Genomic DNA, 16,294 nt, shown 5'->3' with positions numbered 1-16,294 from the left:
TAATGGAGGATGATAAAATGAAATGATTGTTTAGGAAAAGATCGGGTATGGTTAGAAATTTGGGAAGAATATAAAGTGACCTTCTAGTACCAAAATTTACCAGAGAATTACAGCAAAAATATTCTGACTCTTAATGTCTTTCTCACTGGTGGGAAGCCATTAGGGATGGAAGCACCTGACCATGGAGAGCTGTGTTCTATTTGCCATAGGTGAGAATAAGCATATCTGCACGGCCACACATGTATATAATTTGTCATATACACTCCGTATAGACCAGAGGTTTTCAAACTTTAGAAAGTCAGCTGAAAACCTTGTTAACAATGCACAGTGAGATTCAGCCGACTAGGGATTCTGCATTTTCAGTAAGTTCTCAGGCGATGCTGATGCTGGTGGTCCTTGGACCTTGCTCTGGGTAGCAAGAGGAGAGGCCTTTCGTGGGAAAAATGTGGAAGAAGAACAATTGGATAGAAGGTCAGGACAGAAAAGGTCAGGAGAAAGCATTATGGTGCTCTTAACTTTGAGGATGTTTTTAGTCAGGGGAGAAGAAGAAAGGGGCAACGCAATAGCAATTATAGATGGAAGATACTACCACTCAACAAAGGAAAAGGAAAGAGTGGGAAAAAATAATTTTAACAGGTGTCGAATGGGAAGAATCAAGAGCACAAGTCTAGTGATTATTTTTGCTAAACAGAGAGATTGTGAGGCAGGAAGCAGGGGACCAGAGAGAAGCCGGCTAGATGATTTTGGATTTTCTATGAAGGAAAATGGAGTGAGCTCACTTCGGAAGCATTTAGAAAAGTTTTACTGCAGAATGTTAGAGTGTGGGTGCTCTGGAGACTACTGGAATCATGAGGATTACTGGAACTGGACTAAACCTCAGTGACTCATTAATATTCTTTATTACTATGAGGCATGAGTATATAGATATATATAGATGTATGTATGTATGTATGTATGTATGTATGTATGTTTTGACGTTCACAATTTGAATAAGATATAGTTGAATGTAAGAACCTTGGCTTTATTTTTAAGGAAGCAAATTGAGTTGGTAAAATTGCCATTTTATAAAACCTCAGTAGTAAATAACATGATACACGAAACCAGACTAATTTTGAAAACCATAAAACTCTGAATTTATGACTTGAATACCTAAATTGTTTTTATTCGTAGGTATTTTACTGATTTTTACATAGAAAATGTTATTAATATTTAAAAGTCTGTTGTAAGTAAATTTAAATGAAATACATCAATATTGAAAGCTTATTAAATTTGCTATTCCTGATGAGATTTGTACGTCTTCCTGCATGAGTGGATTAAGAGATATTGAGATGACTAAGCTAGAAATTACAAAAATGTTGGCATGCTATTCCAGTATATGGGTATGAAAATCAATGAATATTTATATTTAATATGATGCTCTAAGTATATATCCAAGCTGATCAATTCATAACAGTTTTTCTGATGAGATGTCAATTCTACATTCAGCTGAACTCTCATCTGAACTGTGTGGCTTCTCAATGACAGGACATATTAAAGAACATGGTGAATGTTTCTAATGCAATGATATAAATTATTATAATGTGTTGCATTAAAGACACATGGTGTAGCATTCTACGTTCAGCTTTTGCATTTATTTTCTCAGTGTCATGATTTGCTCCTGTGATTCCAGATCAGTTTTCTCCTTATCAGTCAGCATATACATATTGGTATTAACACTCTGAAGATATTGTTGCATTAGGGAAGAAGTGTGTCATTGTAAATGAAGCAGTTCTTAATTTATATGCAATAAAAGTTTTTTAAGCTTATCTTCCTAAAGCATATACACACGCAAAACACACCCAATACACTGTCATAGCATACTGAAATGTAAAAGGGTTGGACATACAGTTGACTGACATCAAAAAGTTAATATTTCTAAAACATCTTATTCATTGATAAATCATCTTTTTTGAAGACCTGTGTAAGAGAGATTGCTGAGTCAATCAATGAAAGTAATACTACCAAATGAAAAGTAACAAAGAAATGAGAGATGATAGGTAATTACAGTTTTCTGAATGAACAGGAAACCTAGGGCATACTGTGTTTCACAGGAGAATAGGATGTGACTGCTTTGTGAAGAGATAATTCATACAAGTTAGTCAAATTTCTATTTTTCTGCATTCTAATGAAATAACGTTAATTGTCAGACTTTTTAGATTTCAATTCTATTGGAATGACTGTGGAAGTAGTCATTGTAATCAACAAAAAGAATATACGGGCCACAGAGGAAAAACCACAGATTCGTGAATGAAAGTAGATTTGTATATGTTTTTAAAATTTTTAGTAGAGAAATGTGCTCATGAATGTATCTGTGATTAACCTTTTACAGATGAGATACTCCCATCAGAATCCAAACAAAAGGACTATGAAGAAAATTCTTGGGATACTGAGGTACCATGTGTTGTTGATTTTTTTAAATATTAGTATTGCATGATATGAAAACATAAAATCAGATGCTTAGACTTTATTTTCTCACCTCTGCATGTGTCACCCCCAAATTATTTTTGATATTTTTCAGTATATGCTTAATGGAGAATCTATGTGCTAAGTAGATTACCGCTTCACAGTGAAATTCTGGGAATTTGTACGATTAATTTAAGAAGCCAAAGTGGTATAGTGTAAAAACTAGGGCTTAGAATTCACTAGAAATTCACATGGGGTCTGGAGTACGTTTGTCTAAAAGCAAAAGAATGACACTGAGTCCAGCTATGGGCAAATATATGATTCTGTCTTATATCTAGAGGTACAAAAGTTCTAATTGTATTCATAGAGAGACACTTCAAACTGCAATATTGTAAAAGTTGGGACCTGAAAAGTTAATGCCTGGGACTTGAACGTGTTGACATATGTTTATTGTTCAGTATAGATCTGAAGGAACATTTCAGCAGAAAGAAAAGCATGAGGAATAGGAAACCTTGTGGGAGTATAATAACAAGCGTATTGGTTGAGTAGTCTTTTGAAAAATGTAAATTATATTTTCACAAATAGAACTCCTTGAGTCCCCTTATGGCAGTCAAGCTGCAGCAGCATGAGCGTCAAATAATAGTGATGTATTTTAAGGTCACAACGGCGGAAAGACATAGAAAGTATCTGACCTCTTAGAAACAAGCAGCTGCTGCCTGGTGGTAACAGCAAAGGGTGGAAGTCAATAGGTAGATTTTATCTGATATTTTATTAGACAAAAAGACTTTAACACTTGTTTGCTTTCATTTAGATGTGACGTAACTTTTTTTCTTACTGCATTTACATTCTATTCAAACACTTTTTCTATCACCAAAATTTTTGTCAAAAACATGCTGCTTATTTTAAGCCCCTGTTTACCGAAAGAAAGCAGCTTTTTCAAATTCTGTACATACATTCTATGACAGACTCTAAAAGTTCTCTTCGTGACATGCATGATTTTTAACACTAAACAGTTCTATGATCGTGAATGTTTTAAATGTTTAATGCTGTATGTGTCCTGGCAAGTAGCAAATGTGCTGTATTTTGTTTGAAATGTCTTATTTATTTTTGATGAGGACTAGAACATAAGGTAGATATTTTTAAGAGAGATAGTTTTTGAAATACGCACGAGTGAATTTTTTTGTGAAGGTGATTTGTTTTTCCTGCTCAGTCACCGAGTTAAATGCACGAGTGAATATTTTTAAGAGAGATAGTTTTTGAAATATGCACGAGTGAATTTTTTTGTGAAGGTGATTTGTTTTTCCTGCTCAGTCACCGAGTTAATGGCCACATGAACGTAAAGATGAGCTTGATGTAGAGAGGGTTATGTGAGGTTTTCTATCAAAATGTGTTGGTTTTCTACATGTATCTGCTCTTAAGTCGAATTGTTTGCAAAGGAGGAAATTGTGTTTTTAGAAAAGAATTTAATTAGGAAATTTTGATACTCTTCATTACTAGGATTTATCCATTGAAATTATTTATTGCTATTACTTTTAACAGAGTCTCCGTGAGACTGTTTCACAGAAGGTTTTGTGTTTACCCAAGGCTACACATCAAAAAGAAATAGATAAAATAAATGGAAAATTAGAAGGTAAGAACCGTTTTATATTTAAAAATCATTTGACCAAATATTTCTCTAAACTGATGAGGAAGGATATCCTCTAGTAGCTGAAGAAAATTACCTCCTAAATGCAAACCATGGAAAGAAAGAGAAGTGCAGTGGTCATAAGCTATGTGTCTCATCAGGCGTTGGCAACAGACTATATTGAGAGTGCTGAAGAGGAGCTGAATTATTAGTTTAAATTCAAGATATTGCAAGACCTGAGGAAAATGAGAAAATAAGAAAGAAGAAAGTAGTAATAGAGCAAATGAGGACTGAGAAAGACAGAGCGTACAGAGAGTACATGAAGGAACAAGAAGCAGGTTTATGTAATGGAGGATGATAAAATGAAATGATTGTTTAGGAAAAGATCGGGTATGGTTAGAAATTTGGGAAGAATATAAAGTGACCTTCTAGTACCAAAATTTACCAGAGAATTACAGCAAAAATATTCTGACTCTTAATGTCTTTCTCACTGGTGGGAAGCCATTAGGGATGGAAGCACCTGACCATGGAGAGCTGTGTTCTATTTGCCATAGGTGAGAATAAGCATATCTGCACGGCCACACATGTATATAATTTGTCATATACACTCCGTATAGACCAGAGGTTTTCAAACTTTAGAAAGTCAGCTGAGAACCTTGTTAACAATGCACAGTGAGATTCAGCCGACTAGGGATTCTGCATTTTCAGTAAGTTCTCAGGCGATGCTGATGCTGGTGGTCCTTGGACCTTGCTCTGGGTAGCAAGAGGAGAGGCCTTTCGTGGGAAAAATGTGGAAGAAGAACAATTGGATAGAAGGTCAGGACAGAAAAGGTCAGGAGAAAGCATTATGGTGCTCTTAACTTTGAGGATGTTTTTAGTCAGGGGAGAAGAAGAAAGGGGCAACGCAATAGCAATTATAGATGGAAGATACTACCACTCAACAAAGGAAAAGGAAAGAGTGGGAAAAAATAATTTTAACAGGTGTCGAATGGGAAGAATCAAGAGCACAAGTCTAGTGATTATTTTTGCTAAACAGAGAGATTGTGAGGCAGGAAGCAGGGGACCAGAGAGAAGCCAGCTAGATGATTTTGGATTTTCTATGAAGGAAAATGGAGTCAGCTCACTTCGGAAGCATTTAGAAAAGTTTTACTGCAGAATGTTAGAGTGTGGGTGCTCTGGAGACTACTGGAATCATGAGGATTACTGGAACTGGACTAAACCTCAGTGACTCATTAATATTCTTTATTACTATGAGGCATGAGTATATAGATATATATAGATGTATGTATGTATGTATGTATGTATGTATGTATGTTTTTGACGTTCACAATTTGAATAAGATATAGTTGAATGTAAGAACCTTGGCTTTATTTTTAAGGAAGCAAATTGAGTTGGTAAAATTGCCATTTTATAAAACCTCAGTAGTAAATAACATGATACACGAAACCAGACTAATTTTGAAAACCATAAAACTCTGAATTTATGACTTGAATACCTAAATTGTTTTTATTCATAGGTATTTTACTGATTTTTACATAGAAAATGTTATTAATATTTAAAAGTCTGTTGTAAGTAAATTTAAATGAAATACATCAATATTGAAAGCTTATTAAATTTGCTATTCCTGATGAGATTTGTACGTCTTCCTGCATGAGTGGATTAAGAGATATTGAGATGACTAAGCTAGAAATTACAAAAATGTTGGCATACTATTCCAGTATATGGGTATGAAAATCAATGAATATTTATATTTAATATGATGCTCTAAGTATATATCCAAGCTGATCAATTCATAACAGTTTTTCTGATGAGATGTCAATTCTACATTCAGCTGAACTCTCATCCGAACTGTGTGGCTTCTCAATGACAGGACATATTAAAGAACATGGTGAATGTTTCTAATGCAATGATATAAATTATTATAATGTGTTGCATTAAAGACACATGGTGTAGCATCCTACGTTCAGCTTTTGCATTTATTTTCTCAGTGTCATGATTTGCTCCTGTGATTCCAGATCAGTTTTCTCCTTATCAGTCAGCATATACATATTGGTATTAACACTCTGAAGATATTGTTGCATTAGGGAAGAAGTGTGTCATTGTAAATGAAGCAGTTCTTAATTTATATGCAATAAAAGTTTTTTAAGCTTATCTTCCTAAAGCATATACACACGCAAAACACACCCAATACACTGTCATAGCATACTGAAATGTAAAAGGGTTGGACATACAGTTGACTGACATCAAAAAGTTAATATTTCTAAAACATCTTATTCATTGATAAATCATCTTTTTTGAAGACCTGTGTAAGAGAGATTGCTGAGTCAATCAATGAAAGTAATACTACCAAATGAAAAGTAACAAAGAAATGAGAGATGATAGGTAATTACAGTTTTCTGAATGAACAGGAAACCTAGGGCATACTGTGTTTCACAGGAGAATAGGATGTGACTGCTTTGTGAAGAGATAATTCATACAAGTTAGTCAAATTTCTATTTTTCTGCATTCTAATGAAATAACGTTAATTGTCAGACTTTTTAGATTTCAATTCTATTGGAATGACTGTGGAAGTAGTCATTGTAATCAACAAAAAGAATACACGGGCCACAGAGGAAAAACCACAGATTCGTGAATGAAAGTAGATTTGTATATGTTTTTAAAATTTTTAGTAGAGAAATGTGCTCATGAATGTATCTGTGATTAACCTTTCATAGATGAGATACTCCCATCAGAATCCAAACAAAAGGACTATGAAGAAAATTCTTGGGATACTGAGGTACCATGTGTTGTTGATTTTTTTAAATATTAGTATTGCATGATATGAAAACATAAAATCAGATGCTTAGACTTTATTTTCTCACCTCTGCATGTGTCACCCCCAAATTATTTTTGATATTTTTCAGTATATGCTTAATGGAGTATCTATGTGCTAAGTAGACTACTGCTTCACAGTGAAATTCTGGGAATTTGTACGATTAATTTAAGAAGCCAAAGTGGTATAGTGTAAAAACTAGGGCTTAGAATTCACTAGAAATTCACATGGGGTCTGGAGTACGTTTATCTAAAAGCAAAAGAATGACACTGAGTCCAGCTATGGGCAAATATATGATTCTGTCTTATATCTAGAGGTACAAAAGTTCTAATTGTATTCATAGAGAGACACTTTAAACTGCAATATTGTAAAAGTTGGGACCTGAAAAGTTAATGCCTGGGACTTGAACGTGTTGACATATGTTTATTGTTCAGTATAGATCTGAAGGAACATTTCAGCAGAAAGAAAAGCATGAGGAATAGGAAACCTTGTGGGAGTATAATAACAAGCGTATTGGTTGAGTAGTCTTTTGAAAAATGTAAATTATATTTTCACAAATAGAACTCCTTGAGTCCCCTTATGGCAGTCAAGCTGCAGCAGCATGAGCGTCAAATAATAGTGATGTATTTTAAGATCACAACGGCGGAAAGACATAGAAGGTATCTGACCTCTTAGAAACAAGCAGCTGCTGCCTGTTGGTAACAGCAAAGGGTGGAAGTCAATAGGTAGATTTTATCTGATATTTTATTAGACAAAAAGACTTTAACACTTGTTTGCTTTCATTTAGATGTGACGTAACTTTTTTTCTTACTGCATTTACATTCTATTCAAACACTTTTTCTATCACCAAAATTTTTGTCAAAAACATGCTGCTTATTTTAAGCCCCTGTTTACCGAAAGAAAGCAGCTTTTTCAAATTCTGTACATACATTCTATGACAGACTCTAAAAGTTCTCTTCGTGACATGCATGATTTTTAACACTAAACAGTTCTATGATCGTGAATGTTTTAAATGTTTAATGCTGTATGTGTCCTGGCAAGTAGCAAATGTGCTGTATTTTGTTTGAAATGTCTTATTTATTTTTGATGAGGACTAGAACATAAGGTAGATATTTTTAAGAGAGATAGTTTTTGAAATACGCACGAGTGAATTTTTTTGTGAAGGTGATTTGTTTTTCCTGCTCAGTCACCGAGTTAAATGCACGAGTGAATATTTTTAAGAGAGATAGTTTTTGAAATATGCACGAGTGAATTTTTTTGTGAAGGTGATTTGTTTTTCCTGCTCAGTCACCGAGTTAATGGCCACATGAACGTAAAGATGAGCTTGATGTAGAGAGGGTTATGTGAGGTTTTCTATCAAAATGTGTTGGTTTTCTACATGTATCTGCTCTTAAGTCGAATTGTTTGCAAAGGAGGAAATTGTGTTTTTAGAAAAGAATTTAATTAGGAAATTTTGATACTCTTCATTACTAGGATTTATCCATTGAAATTATTTATTGCTATTACTTTTAACAGAGTCTCCGTGAGACTGTTTCACAGAAGGTTTTGTGTTTACCCAAGGCTACACATCAAAAAGAAATAGATAAAATAAATGGAAAATTAGAAGGTAAGAACCGTTTTATATTTAAAAATCATTTGACCAAATATTTCTCTAAACTGATGAGGAAGGATATCCTCTAGTAGCTGAAGAAAATTACCTCCTAAATGCAAACCATGGAAAGAAAGAGAAGTGCAATGGTCATAAGCTATGTGTCTCATCAGGCGTTGGCAACAGACTATATTGAGAGTGCTGAAGAGGAGCTGAATTATTAGTTTAAATTCAAGATATTGCAAGACCTGAGGAAAATGAGAAAATAAGAAAGAAGAAAGTAGTAATAGAGCAAATGAGGACTGAGAAAGACAGAGCGTACAGAGAGTACATGAAGGAACAAGAAGCAGGTTTATGTAATGGAGGATGATAAAATGAAATGATTGTTTAGGAAAAGATCGGGTATGGTTAGAAATTTGGGAAGAATATAAAGTGACCTTCTAGTACCAAAATTTACCAGAGAATTACAGCTAAAATATTCTGACTCTTAATGTCTTTCTCACTGGTGGGAAGCCATTAGGGATGGAAGCACCTGACCATGGAGAGCTGTGTTCTATTTGCCATAGGTGAGAATAAGCATATCTGCACGGCCACACATGTATATAATTTGTCATATACACTCCGTATAGACCAGAAATTTTCATAGAAAATCAGCGTAAAACCTAGTTAATAATTCACACTGTGATTCAGCTGACTTGGGATTCTGCATTTTTAATAAGTTCTCAGGTGATGCTGATGCTGGTGGTCCTTGTACCTTGCTCTGTGTAGCTGAGGAGAGTCCTTTTGTGGGAAAAATGTGGAAGAATAGCAATTGAATAGAAGGTCAGGACAGAAAAGGGTCAGAAGAAAGCATTGTGTTACTTTTATTTTTGAGTATGTTTTTAGCCAGCGGAGAAGAAGAAAGGGGCAACGCAATAGAAATTATAGATGGAAGTAAAGCTGTCCTCAGCAAATGTAAAAGAACAGAAATTATCACAAACTGTCTCTCAGACCACAGTGCAATAAAACTGGAACTCAGGATTAAGAACCTCACTCAAAACCACTTAACTACATGGAAACTGAACAACTTCCTCCAGAATGGCTACTGGGTACATAACGAAATTAAGGCAGAAATAAAGATGTTCTTTGAAACCGATGAGAACAAAGGCACCACATACCAGAATCTGTTGGACACATTTAAAGCAGTGTGTAGAGGGAAATTTATAGCACTAAATGCCCACAAGAGAAAGCAGGAAAGATCTAAAATTGATACACTAACATCACAATTAAAAGAACTAGAGAAGCAAGAGCAAACACATTCAAAAGCTAGCAGAAGGCAAGAAATAACTAAAATCAGAGCAGAACTGAAGGAGATAGAGACACAAAAAATCCTTCAAAAAATCAATGAATCCAGGAGCTGGTTTTTTGAAAAGATTAACTAATATGATAGACTGCTAGCAAGACTAATAAAGAAGAAAAGAGAGAAGAATCAAATAGACACAATAAAAAATGATAAAGGGGATATCACCACCGATCCCACAGAAATACAAACTACCATCAGAGAATACTATAAACACCTCTATGCAAATAAACTGGAGAATCTAGAAAAAATGGATAAATTCCTGGACAGCTACACCCTCCCAAGACTAAACCAGGAAGGAGAATCCCCGAATAGACCAATAACAGGCTCTGAAATTGAGGCAATAATTAATAGCCTACCAACCAAGAAAAGTCCAGGACTGGACAGATTCCCAGCCGAATTCTACCAGAGGTACAAGGAGGAGCTGATACCATTCCTTCTGAAATGATTCCAATCAATAGAAAAAGAGGGAATCCTCCCTAACTCATTTTATGAGGCCAGCATCATCCTGATACCAAAGCCTGGCAGAGACACAACAAAAAAACAGAATTTTAGACCAGTATCCCTAATGAACATCAATGCAAAAATCCTCAATAAAATACTGGCAAACCGAATCCAGCAGCACATCAGAAAGCTTATCCACCATGATCAAGTTGGCTTCATCCGTGGGATGCAAGGCTGGTTCAAGATATGCAAATCAATAAATATAATTCATCATATAAACAGAACCAAAAACAAAAACCACATGATTATCTCAATAGATGCAGAAAAGGCCTTTGACAAAATTCAACAGCACTTCATGCTAAAAACTCTCAATAAACTAGGTGTTGATGGGATGTATCTCAAAATAATAAGATCTATTTATGACAAACCCACAGCCAGTATCATACCGAATGGGCAAAAACTGGAAGCATTCCCTTGGAAACTGGCACAAGACAGGGATGCCCTCTCTCACCACTGCTATTCAACATAGTGTTGGAAGTTCTGGCCAGGGCAATCACACAGGAGAAAGAAATGAATGGTATTCAATAAGGAAAAGAGGAAGACAAATTGTCCCTGTTTGCAGATGACATGATTGTATATTTAGAAAACCCCATTGTCTCAGCCCGAAATCTTCTTAAGCTGATCTAAGCAGCTTCAGCAAAGTCTCAGGATACATAATAAATGTGCAAAAATCACAAGCATTCTTATACACCAATAACAGACAAACAGAGAACCAAATCATGAGTGAACTCCCATTCACAATTGCTTCAAAGAGAATAAAATATCTAGGAATCCAACTTACAAGGGATGTGAAGGACCTCTTCAAGGAGAACTATACACCACTGCTTAACGAAATAAAAGAGGACACAAACAAATGGAAGAGCGTTCCATGCTTATGGATAGGAAGAATCAATATCGTGAAAATGGCCATACTGCCCAAGGTAATTTATGGATTCAATGCCATCCCCATTAAGCTACCAATGACTTTCTTCACAGAATTGGAAAAACTACTTTAAAGTTCATATGGAACCAAAAAAGAGCCTGCAGTGCCAAGACGATCCTAAGCCAAAAGAACAAAGCTGGAGGCATCACACTACCTGACTTCAAACTATACTACAAGGCTACAGTAACCAAAACAGCATGGTATTAATACCAAAACAGAGATATAGATGAATGGAACAGAACCACACATCTACAACCATCTGATCTTTGATAAACCAGACAAAAACAAGAAATGGGGAAAGGATTCCCTATTTAATAAATGGTGCTGGGAAAACTGGCTAGCCATATGTAGAAAGCTGAAACTGGATCCCTTCCTTACAACTTATACAAAAATTAATTCAAGATGGATTAAAGACTTAAATGTTAGACCTAAAACCATAAAAACCCTAGAAGAAAACCTAGGCAATACCATTCAGGACAAAGGCATGGGCAAAGTCTTCATGACTAAAACACCAAAAGCAATGGCAACAAAAGCCAAAATTGACAAATGGGATCTAATGAAACTAAAGAGCTTCTTCTGCACAGCAAAAGAAACTACCATGAGAGTGAACAGGAAACCTTTTTGCAATCTACCCATCTGACAAAGGGCTAATATCCAGAATCTACAAAAACTTAAACAAGTTTACAAGAAAAAAATCAAACACCCCATGAAAAAGTGGGCAAAGGATATGAACAGACACTTCTCAAAAGAAGATATTTATGCAGACAACAGACACATGAAAAAATCCTCATCATCACCTGTCATCAGAGAAATGCAAATCAAAACCACGATGAGATATCATCTCACACCGGTTAGAATGGTGATCATTAAAAAGTCAGGAAACAACAGGTGCTGGAGAGGATGTGGAGAAATAGGAACGCTTTTACACTGTTGGTGGGAGTGTAAACTAGTTCAACCATTGTGGAAGACAGTGTGGTGATTCCTGAAGGATCTAGAACTAGAAATACCATTTGACCCAGGGATCCCATTACTGGTTATATACCCAAAGGATTATAAATCATGCTACTGTAAAGACACATGCACACATATGTTTATTGCAGCACTCTTCACAATAGCAAAGACTTGGAACTAACCCAAATATACATCAATGATAGACTGGATTAAGAAAATGTGGCACATATACACCATGGAATTCTCTGCAGCCATAAAAAAGGATGTGTTCATGTCCTTTGTAGGGACATGGATGAAGCTGGAAACCATCATTCTGAGCAAACTATCGCAAGGACAGAAAACCAAACATCACATGTTCTCACCCATAGGTGGGAATTGAACAATGAGAACACTTGGACACAGGAAGTGCAACATCACACACGGGGGCCTGTCATGGGGTGGGGGCATGTGGGAGGGATAGCATTAAGAGAAATACCTAATGTAAATGATGAGTTAATTGGTGCAGTGCACCAATATGGTACGTGTATACATATGTAACAAACCTGCACGTTGTGCAGATGTACTCTAGAACTTAATGTATAATAACAACAAAAAAAATTTCCGCCGGTACTTACACGCTTGTGGAAGACATTGGAGATGGAATTACCTGACTATGTGAAGCTGTGTTTTATCTATTATTGGTGAATATAAGCATATATGAGCAGACACACATGTATATATTTTTTCAGTATTGTCTAGAAGTTTTCAAACTTTAAGAAATGTGCTATAAAACCTGTTAACAGTGCACATTCTGATTCAGCAGACTTGAGGTCATGCAATTTTAATAAATTCTCAGATGATGCTGATGCTGGTGGTTCTTGGACTGTACACTGAGTAGCGAAGGTATAGAGTTTTCATTGAAATAATTTGGAAGAAGAGCAATTGGATAGAATGTCAAGACATAACAGAGTCAAGGGAAAGCATTATTTTGATTTTATATCTGAGTATGTTTTTAGCCAGAAGAGGAGAAGAAAGAGGTTAAAAAGCAAAAACAGAATTTATAGATGCACGATATTACTTCTGAACAAGAGAAAGAAACTGGTAGGAAAATTTATTTTAAAAAGTGTTGAAGGGAAAGAATCAAGACCACAGATCCGGAGATTATTTTGCTAAAGAATAGCAATTGTGAGGCATGAAGTGGGAGGGGGGAAGAAGCTAAGAACTTAATTTTGAGGTTTCTGAGAAGGAAACTTGAGTGAATTCACTTCAGATGCATTTGGAATGTTTGCACTCCAGAAGATGAGATTGTGTGTGCTCTGGAGAGTATTGGAAGAAGGAGGTATTACTAGATTTGGCGACTCCCACAGTGACTCATTACTCTTCTCTGTTACTTTCAGGATTCATAGAGATATGTTTTGTTGATATTATTTATTTAAGTGAGATAAATTTGAATATGAATCCATAGGGCTTTTTTTTGTAAAATTGCTGCTTTATAAAATCTGTTAGAAGGCTGGTAGGCCGGGCGCGGTGGCTCACGCCTGTAATCCCAGCACTTTGGGGGGCCGAGGCGGGCGGATCACGAGGTCAGGAGATCGAGACCATCCTGGCTAACACAGTGAAACCCTGTCTCTACTAAAAAATACAAAAAATTAGCCGGGCGTGGTGGCGGGCGCCTGTAGTCCCAGCTACGCGGGAGGCTGAGGCAGGAGAATGGCGTGAACCCGGGAGGCGGAGCTTGCAGTGAGCCGAGATCGCGCCACTGCACTCCAGCCTGGGCGACAAAGCAAGACTCCGTCTCAAAAAAAAAAAAAAAAAAAAAAAAAAAAAAAAAAAAAAAAAAAAAAGAAGGCTGGGCCCGGTGGCTCATGCCTGTAATCCCAGCACTTTGGGAGGCCAAGGCGGGCAGATCACTTGGGGTCAGCAGTTCGAGACCAGCCTGGCCAACATGGTGAAACCCAGTCTCTACTAAAAATACAAAAAGTAATTAGCTGGGCTTGGTAGCACATGCCTGTAAACCCAGCTACTCAGGAGGCTGAGGCAGGAGAATTGCTTGAACCCAGGGGGCAGAGACTGCAGTGAGCTGAGATTTCTCCACTGCACTCCAGCCTGGGTGGCAGAGTGAGACTCCCATCTCAAAAAAAATAAAAATGAAAAAATAAAAATTTCTTAGAGACTAACATGATAAATCAAATCAGACTGATTTTAGAAACAAACAAAATGCTAAATTTATTACTTGAATACTAAAACTGATTTTTACATAAATATTATACTGATTTCAAAATAAAAATGGTTATTTATACTTAATATTTAACAATTAAGTTGTTGAATACATATTTCAATATTGAAAGTTTTTTATACATTATTTTCTTTATGAGTTTTGTATGCCCTCTTACATGAGGGGATCAAAAAACATTCAGATGGATAAGTGAGAGGATGCAAAAAAATGTAGGCATAAAATTACACCACGTGTACGAAAAACAATGAATATTTTATTTACCATTATTTTCTAATATACATCCATACTCATAAATTCATTATACTTTCGTTGATGAGACATCAATTTTACATTCAGCTAAACTCTCATTGTAACTGTGTACCTTCTCAATTATAAGATAAATTAAAGAATATGATGAATGTTTGTAATTTAATGATATAAGTGATTCTGAAGTGTATCTTGTACTTCAGAAACTCTCACAATTTATAACCAGTATATGTTAGCCATGCGTGAGATTCATAGATGCCATAGGATAAATGGGCTCTAAATGATTAAATGGCTTGTAAAATTTTCCTTGTGTGTTCTTTGCTTTTTTCTTTTGTCACTTAAAAATTTTAAACTCAATGTTTTTGTTTATGAAGGAAAATAGTTACATACTTACTTTTTGTCACCTGGGACTCTGCACACTTTTGATATAGTTTGAACCTAGACTTTTTTTTTTAACTTGTGAAAAATTAGGTCACTTACGGCTATTATTTTTATATAAATTTCTAATATATTTATCCAAAGTACATTTATCACAAGTACATTCTTAATATATTGGTGCATTAGAAAGAGACTATATCATTATCATTATAATAGTTTTTTGAAAATATATTCAATAAAGTGTTTTAAAGTCCATGTCTGTATAATTCATTGACAGAATAGTCTCATACCTCTTTAAACTTTAAATGACTAGACATAAATTTCATTGATAGAAAAGTATATATATCTTTGAAGAATCTTATTGATGAATAATTTATCCTGGAAAACAAACTATGTCATAAAGTTTGCTGAGTCAATTAAAGAAAGTAATGGTAAAATATTAATTCCTGAAAGAAAATGAGGGTTGATATTTAATTAAACGTATCTGGGTAAATGGTGACTATCAGACATAGTGTGTTTTTTTGTGGGGAAAGGAAGACAAGAGACTGCTTTTTTGAAGAAAAAAAAAATCATACGAGCTCTTTATGAGTCTTAGGTCAGGGTTTTGATAAGGAAGCAGAGCCATTCATGACCACTCAGGACATAGAACTGATGCTGCATTTTCTCTTTCCTCTGGGAGCCTCTTTGCAATTCACTAAGAGCTTTTCCTGAGACCCTTGTCTTGGCTGGTGCCTGTGCCCCTCATTAGGGTATCCAAACATCAAGCCAGTTTTGTCAGTCCAGTCCAGCTTGTCAGTGTAGTTTTGCTCAGCTTCGTCCTTCTTTCTGGAGCTGAGTAGAGAATTCAGGGCACTGGGCATTACACAGACTTGCCGATAACTTGAGGCAACAGAGAGTTCCTACCGGTAAAACAAAGACAAAGCATATTCTTATCCGCTTCTGCCACAGTACATTCTAACCTGCGGTCACCATTTGTTGGCTGGGAGGTTGCACTGCACACCCCATTACAAAATTTGCTGACTCAAGTGTGGATAGGAAAATGATGTAGGCTTCTTGAGACCTCCACTTTCTCATTTCTGCAGCAAATTGAGGGCCTTCTCACCTGCCCAGTATGCTGCCATGAGAACTAGCATTTGGGAAAACCACCATACTAAGTTTACATATAACCAAAAGAATCATACAGAGGCTGACTCCCCTGACAGCACTCAGAAACAAATTGCATTCTTCATCATATGTTAAAGCCACACCCTCCAAGGTGATAACATGTCTCAAG

At 35.8% G+C, this 16,294-nt stretch overlaps 1 protein-coding gene across 1 annotated transcript in view; it reads left to right on the top strand.

Annotated features, from left to right (window-relative positions):
• Positions 1 to 16,294, top strand: part of ANKRD30A (ankyrin repeat domain 30A) — a 147,350-nt gene that overhangs the window by 98,906 nt on the left and 32,150 nt on the right. The window contains exons 46-49 of the mRNA XM_063709690.1: positions 2,369 to 2,430; positions 3,982 to 4,072; positions 6,781 to 6,842; positions 8,394 to 8,484. Of these exons, the coding sequence (XP_063565760.1) occupies positions 2,369 to 2,430; positions 3,982 to 4,072; positions 6,781 to 6,842; positions 8,394 to 8,484 (306 nt within the window). The remainder of the gene's footprint in view (positions 1 to 2,368; positions 2,431 to 3,981; positions 4,073 to 6,780; positions 6,843 to 8,393; positions 8,485 to 16,294) is intronic.

The sequence above is a fragment of the Gorilla gorilla genome, chromosome 8, assembly GCF_029281585.2.
Source record: "Gorilla gorilla gorilla isolate KB3781 chromosome 8, NHGRI_mGorGor1-v2.1_pri, whole genome shotgun sequence".
Classification (NCBI taxonomy): domain Eukaryota; kingdom Metazoa; phylum Chordata; class Mammalia; order Primates; family Hominidae; genus Gorilla; species Gorilla gorilla.
This window is presented reverse-complemented; position numbering and strand designations above follow the sequence as displayed.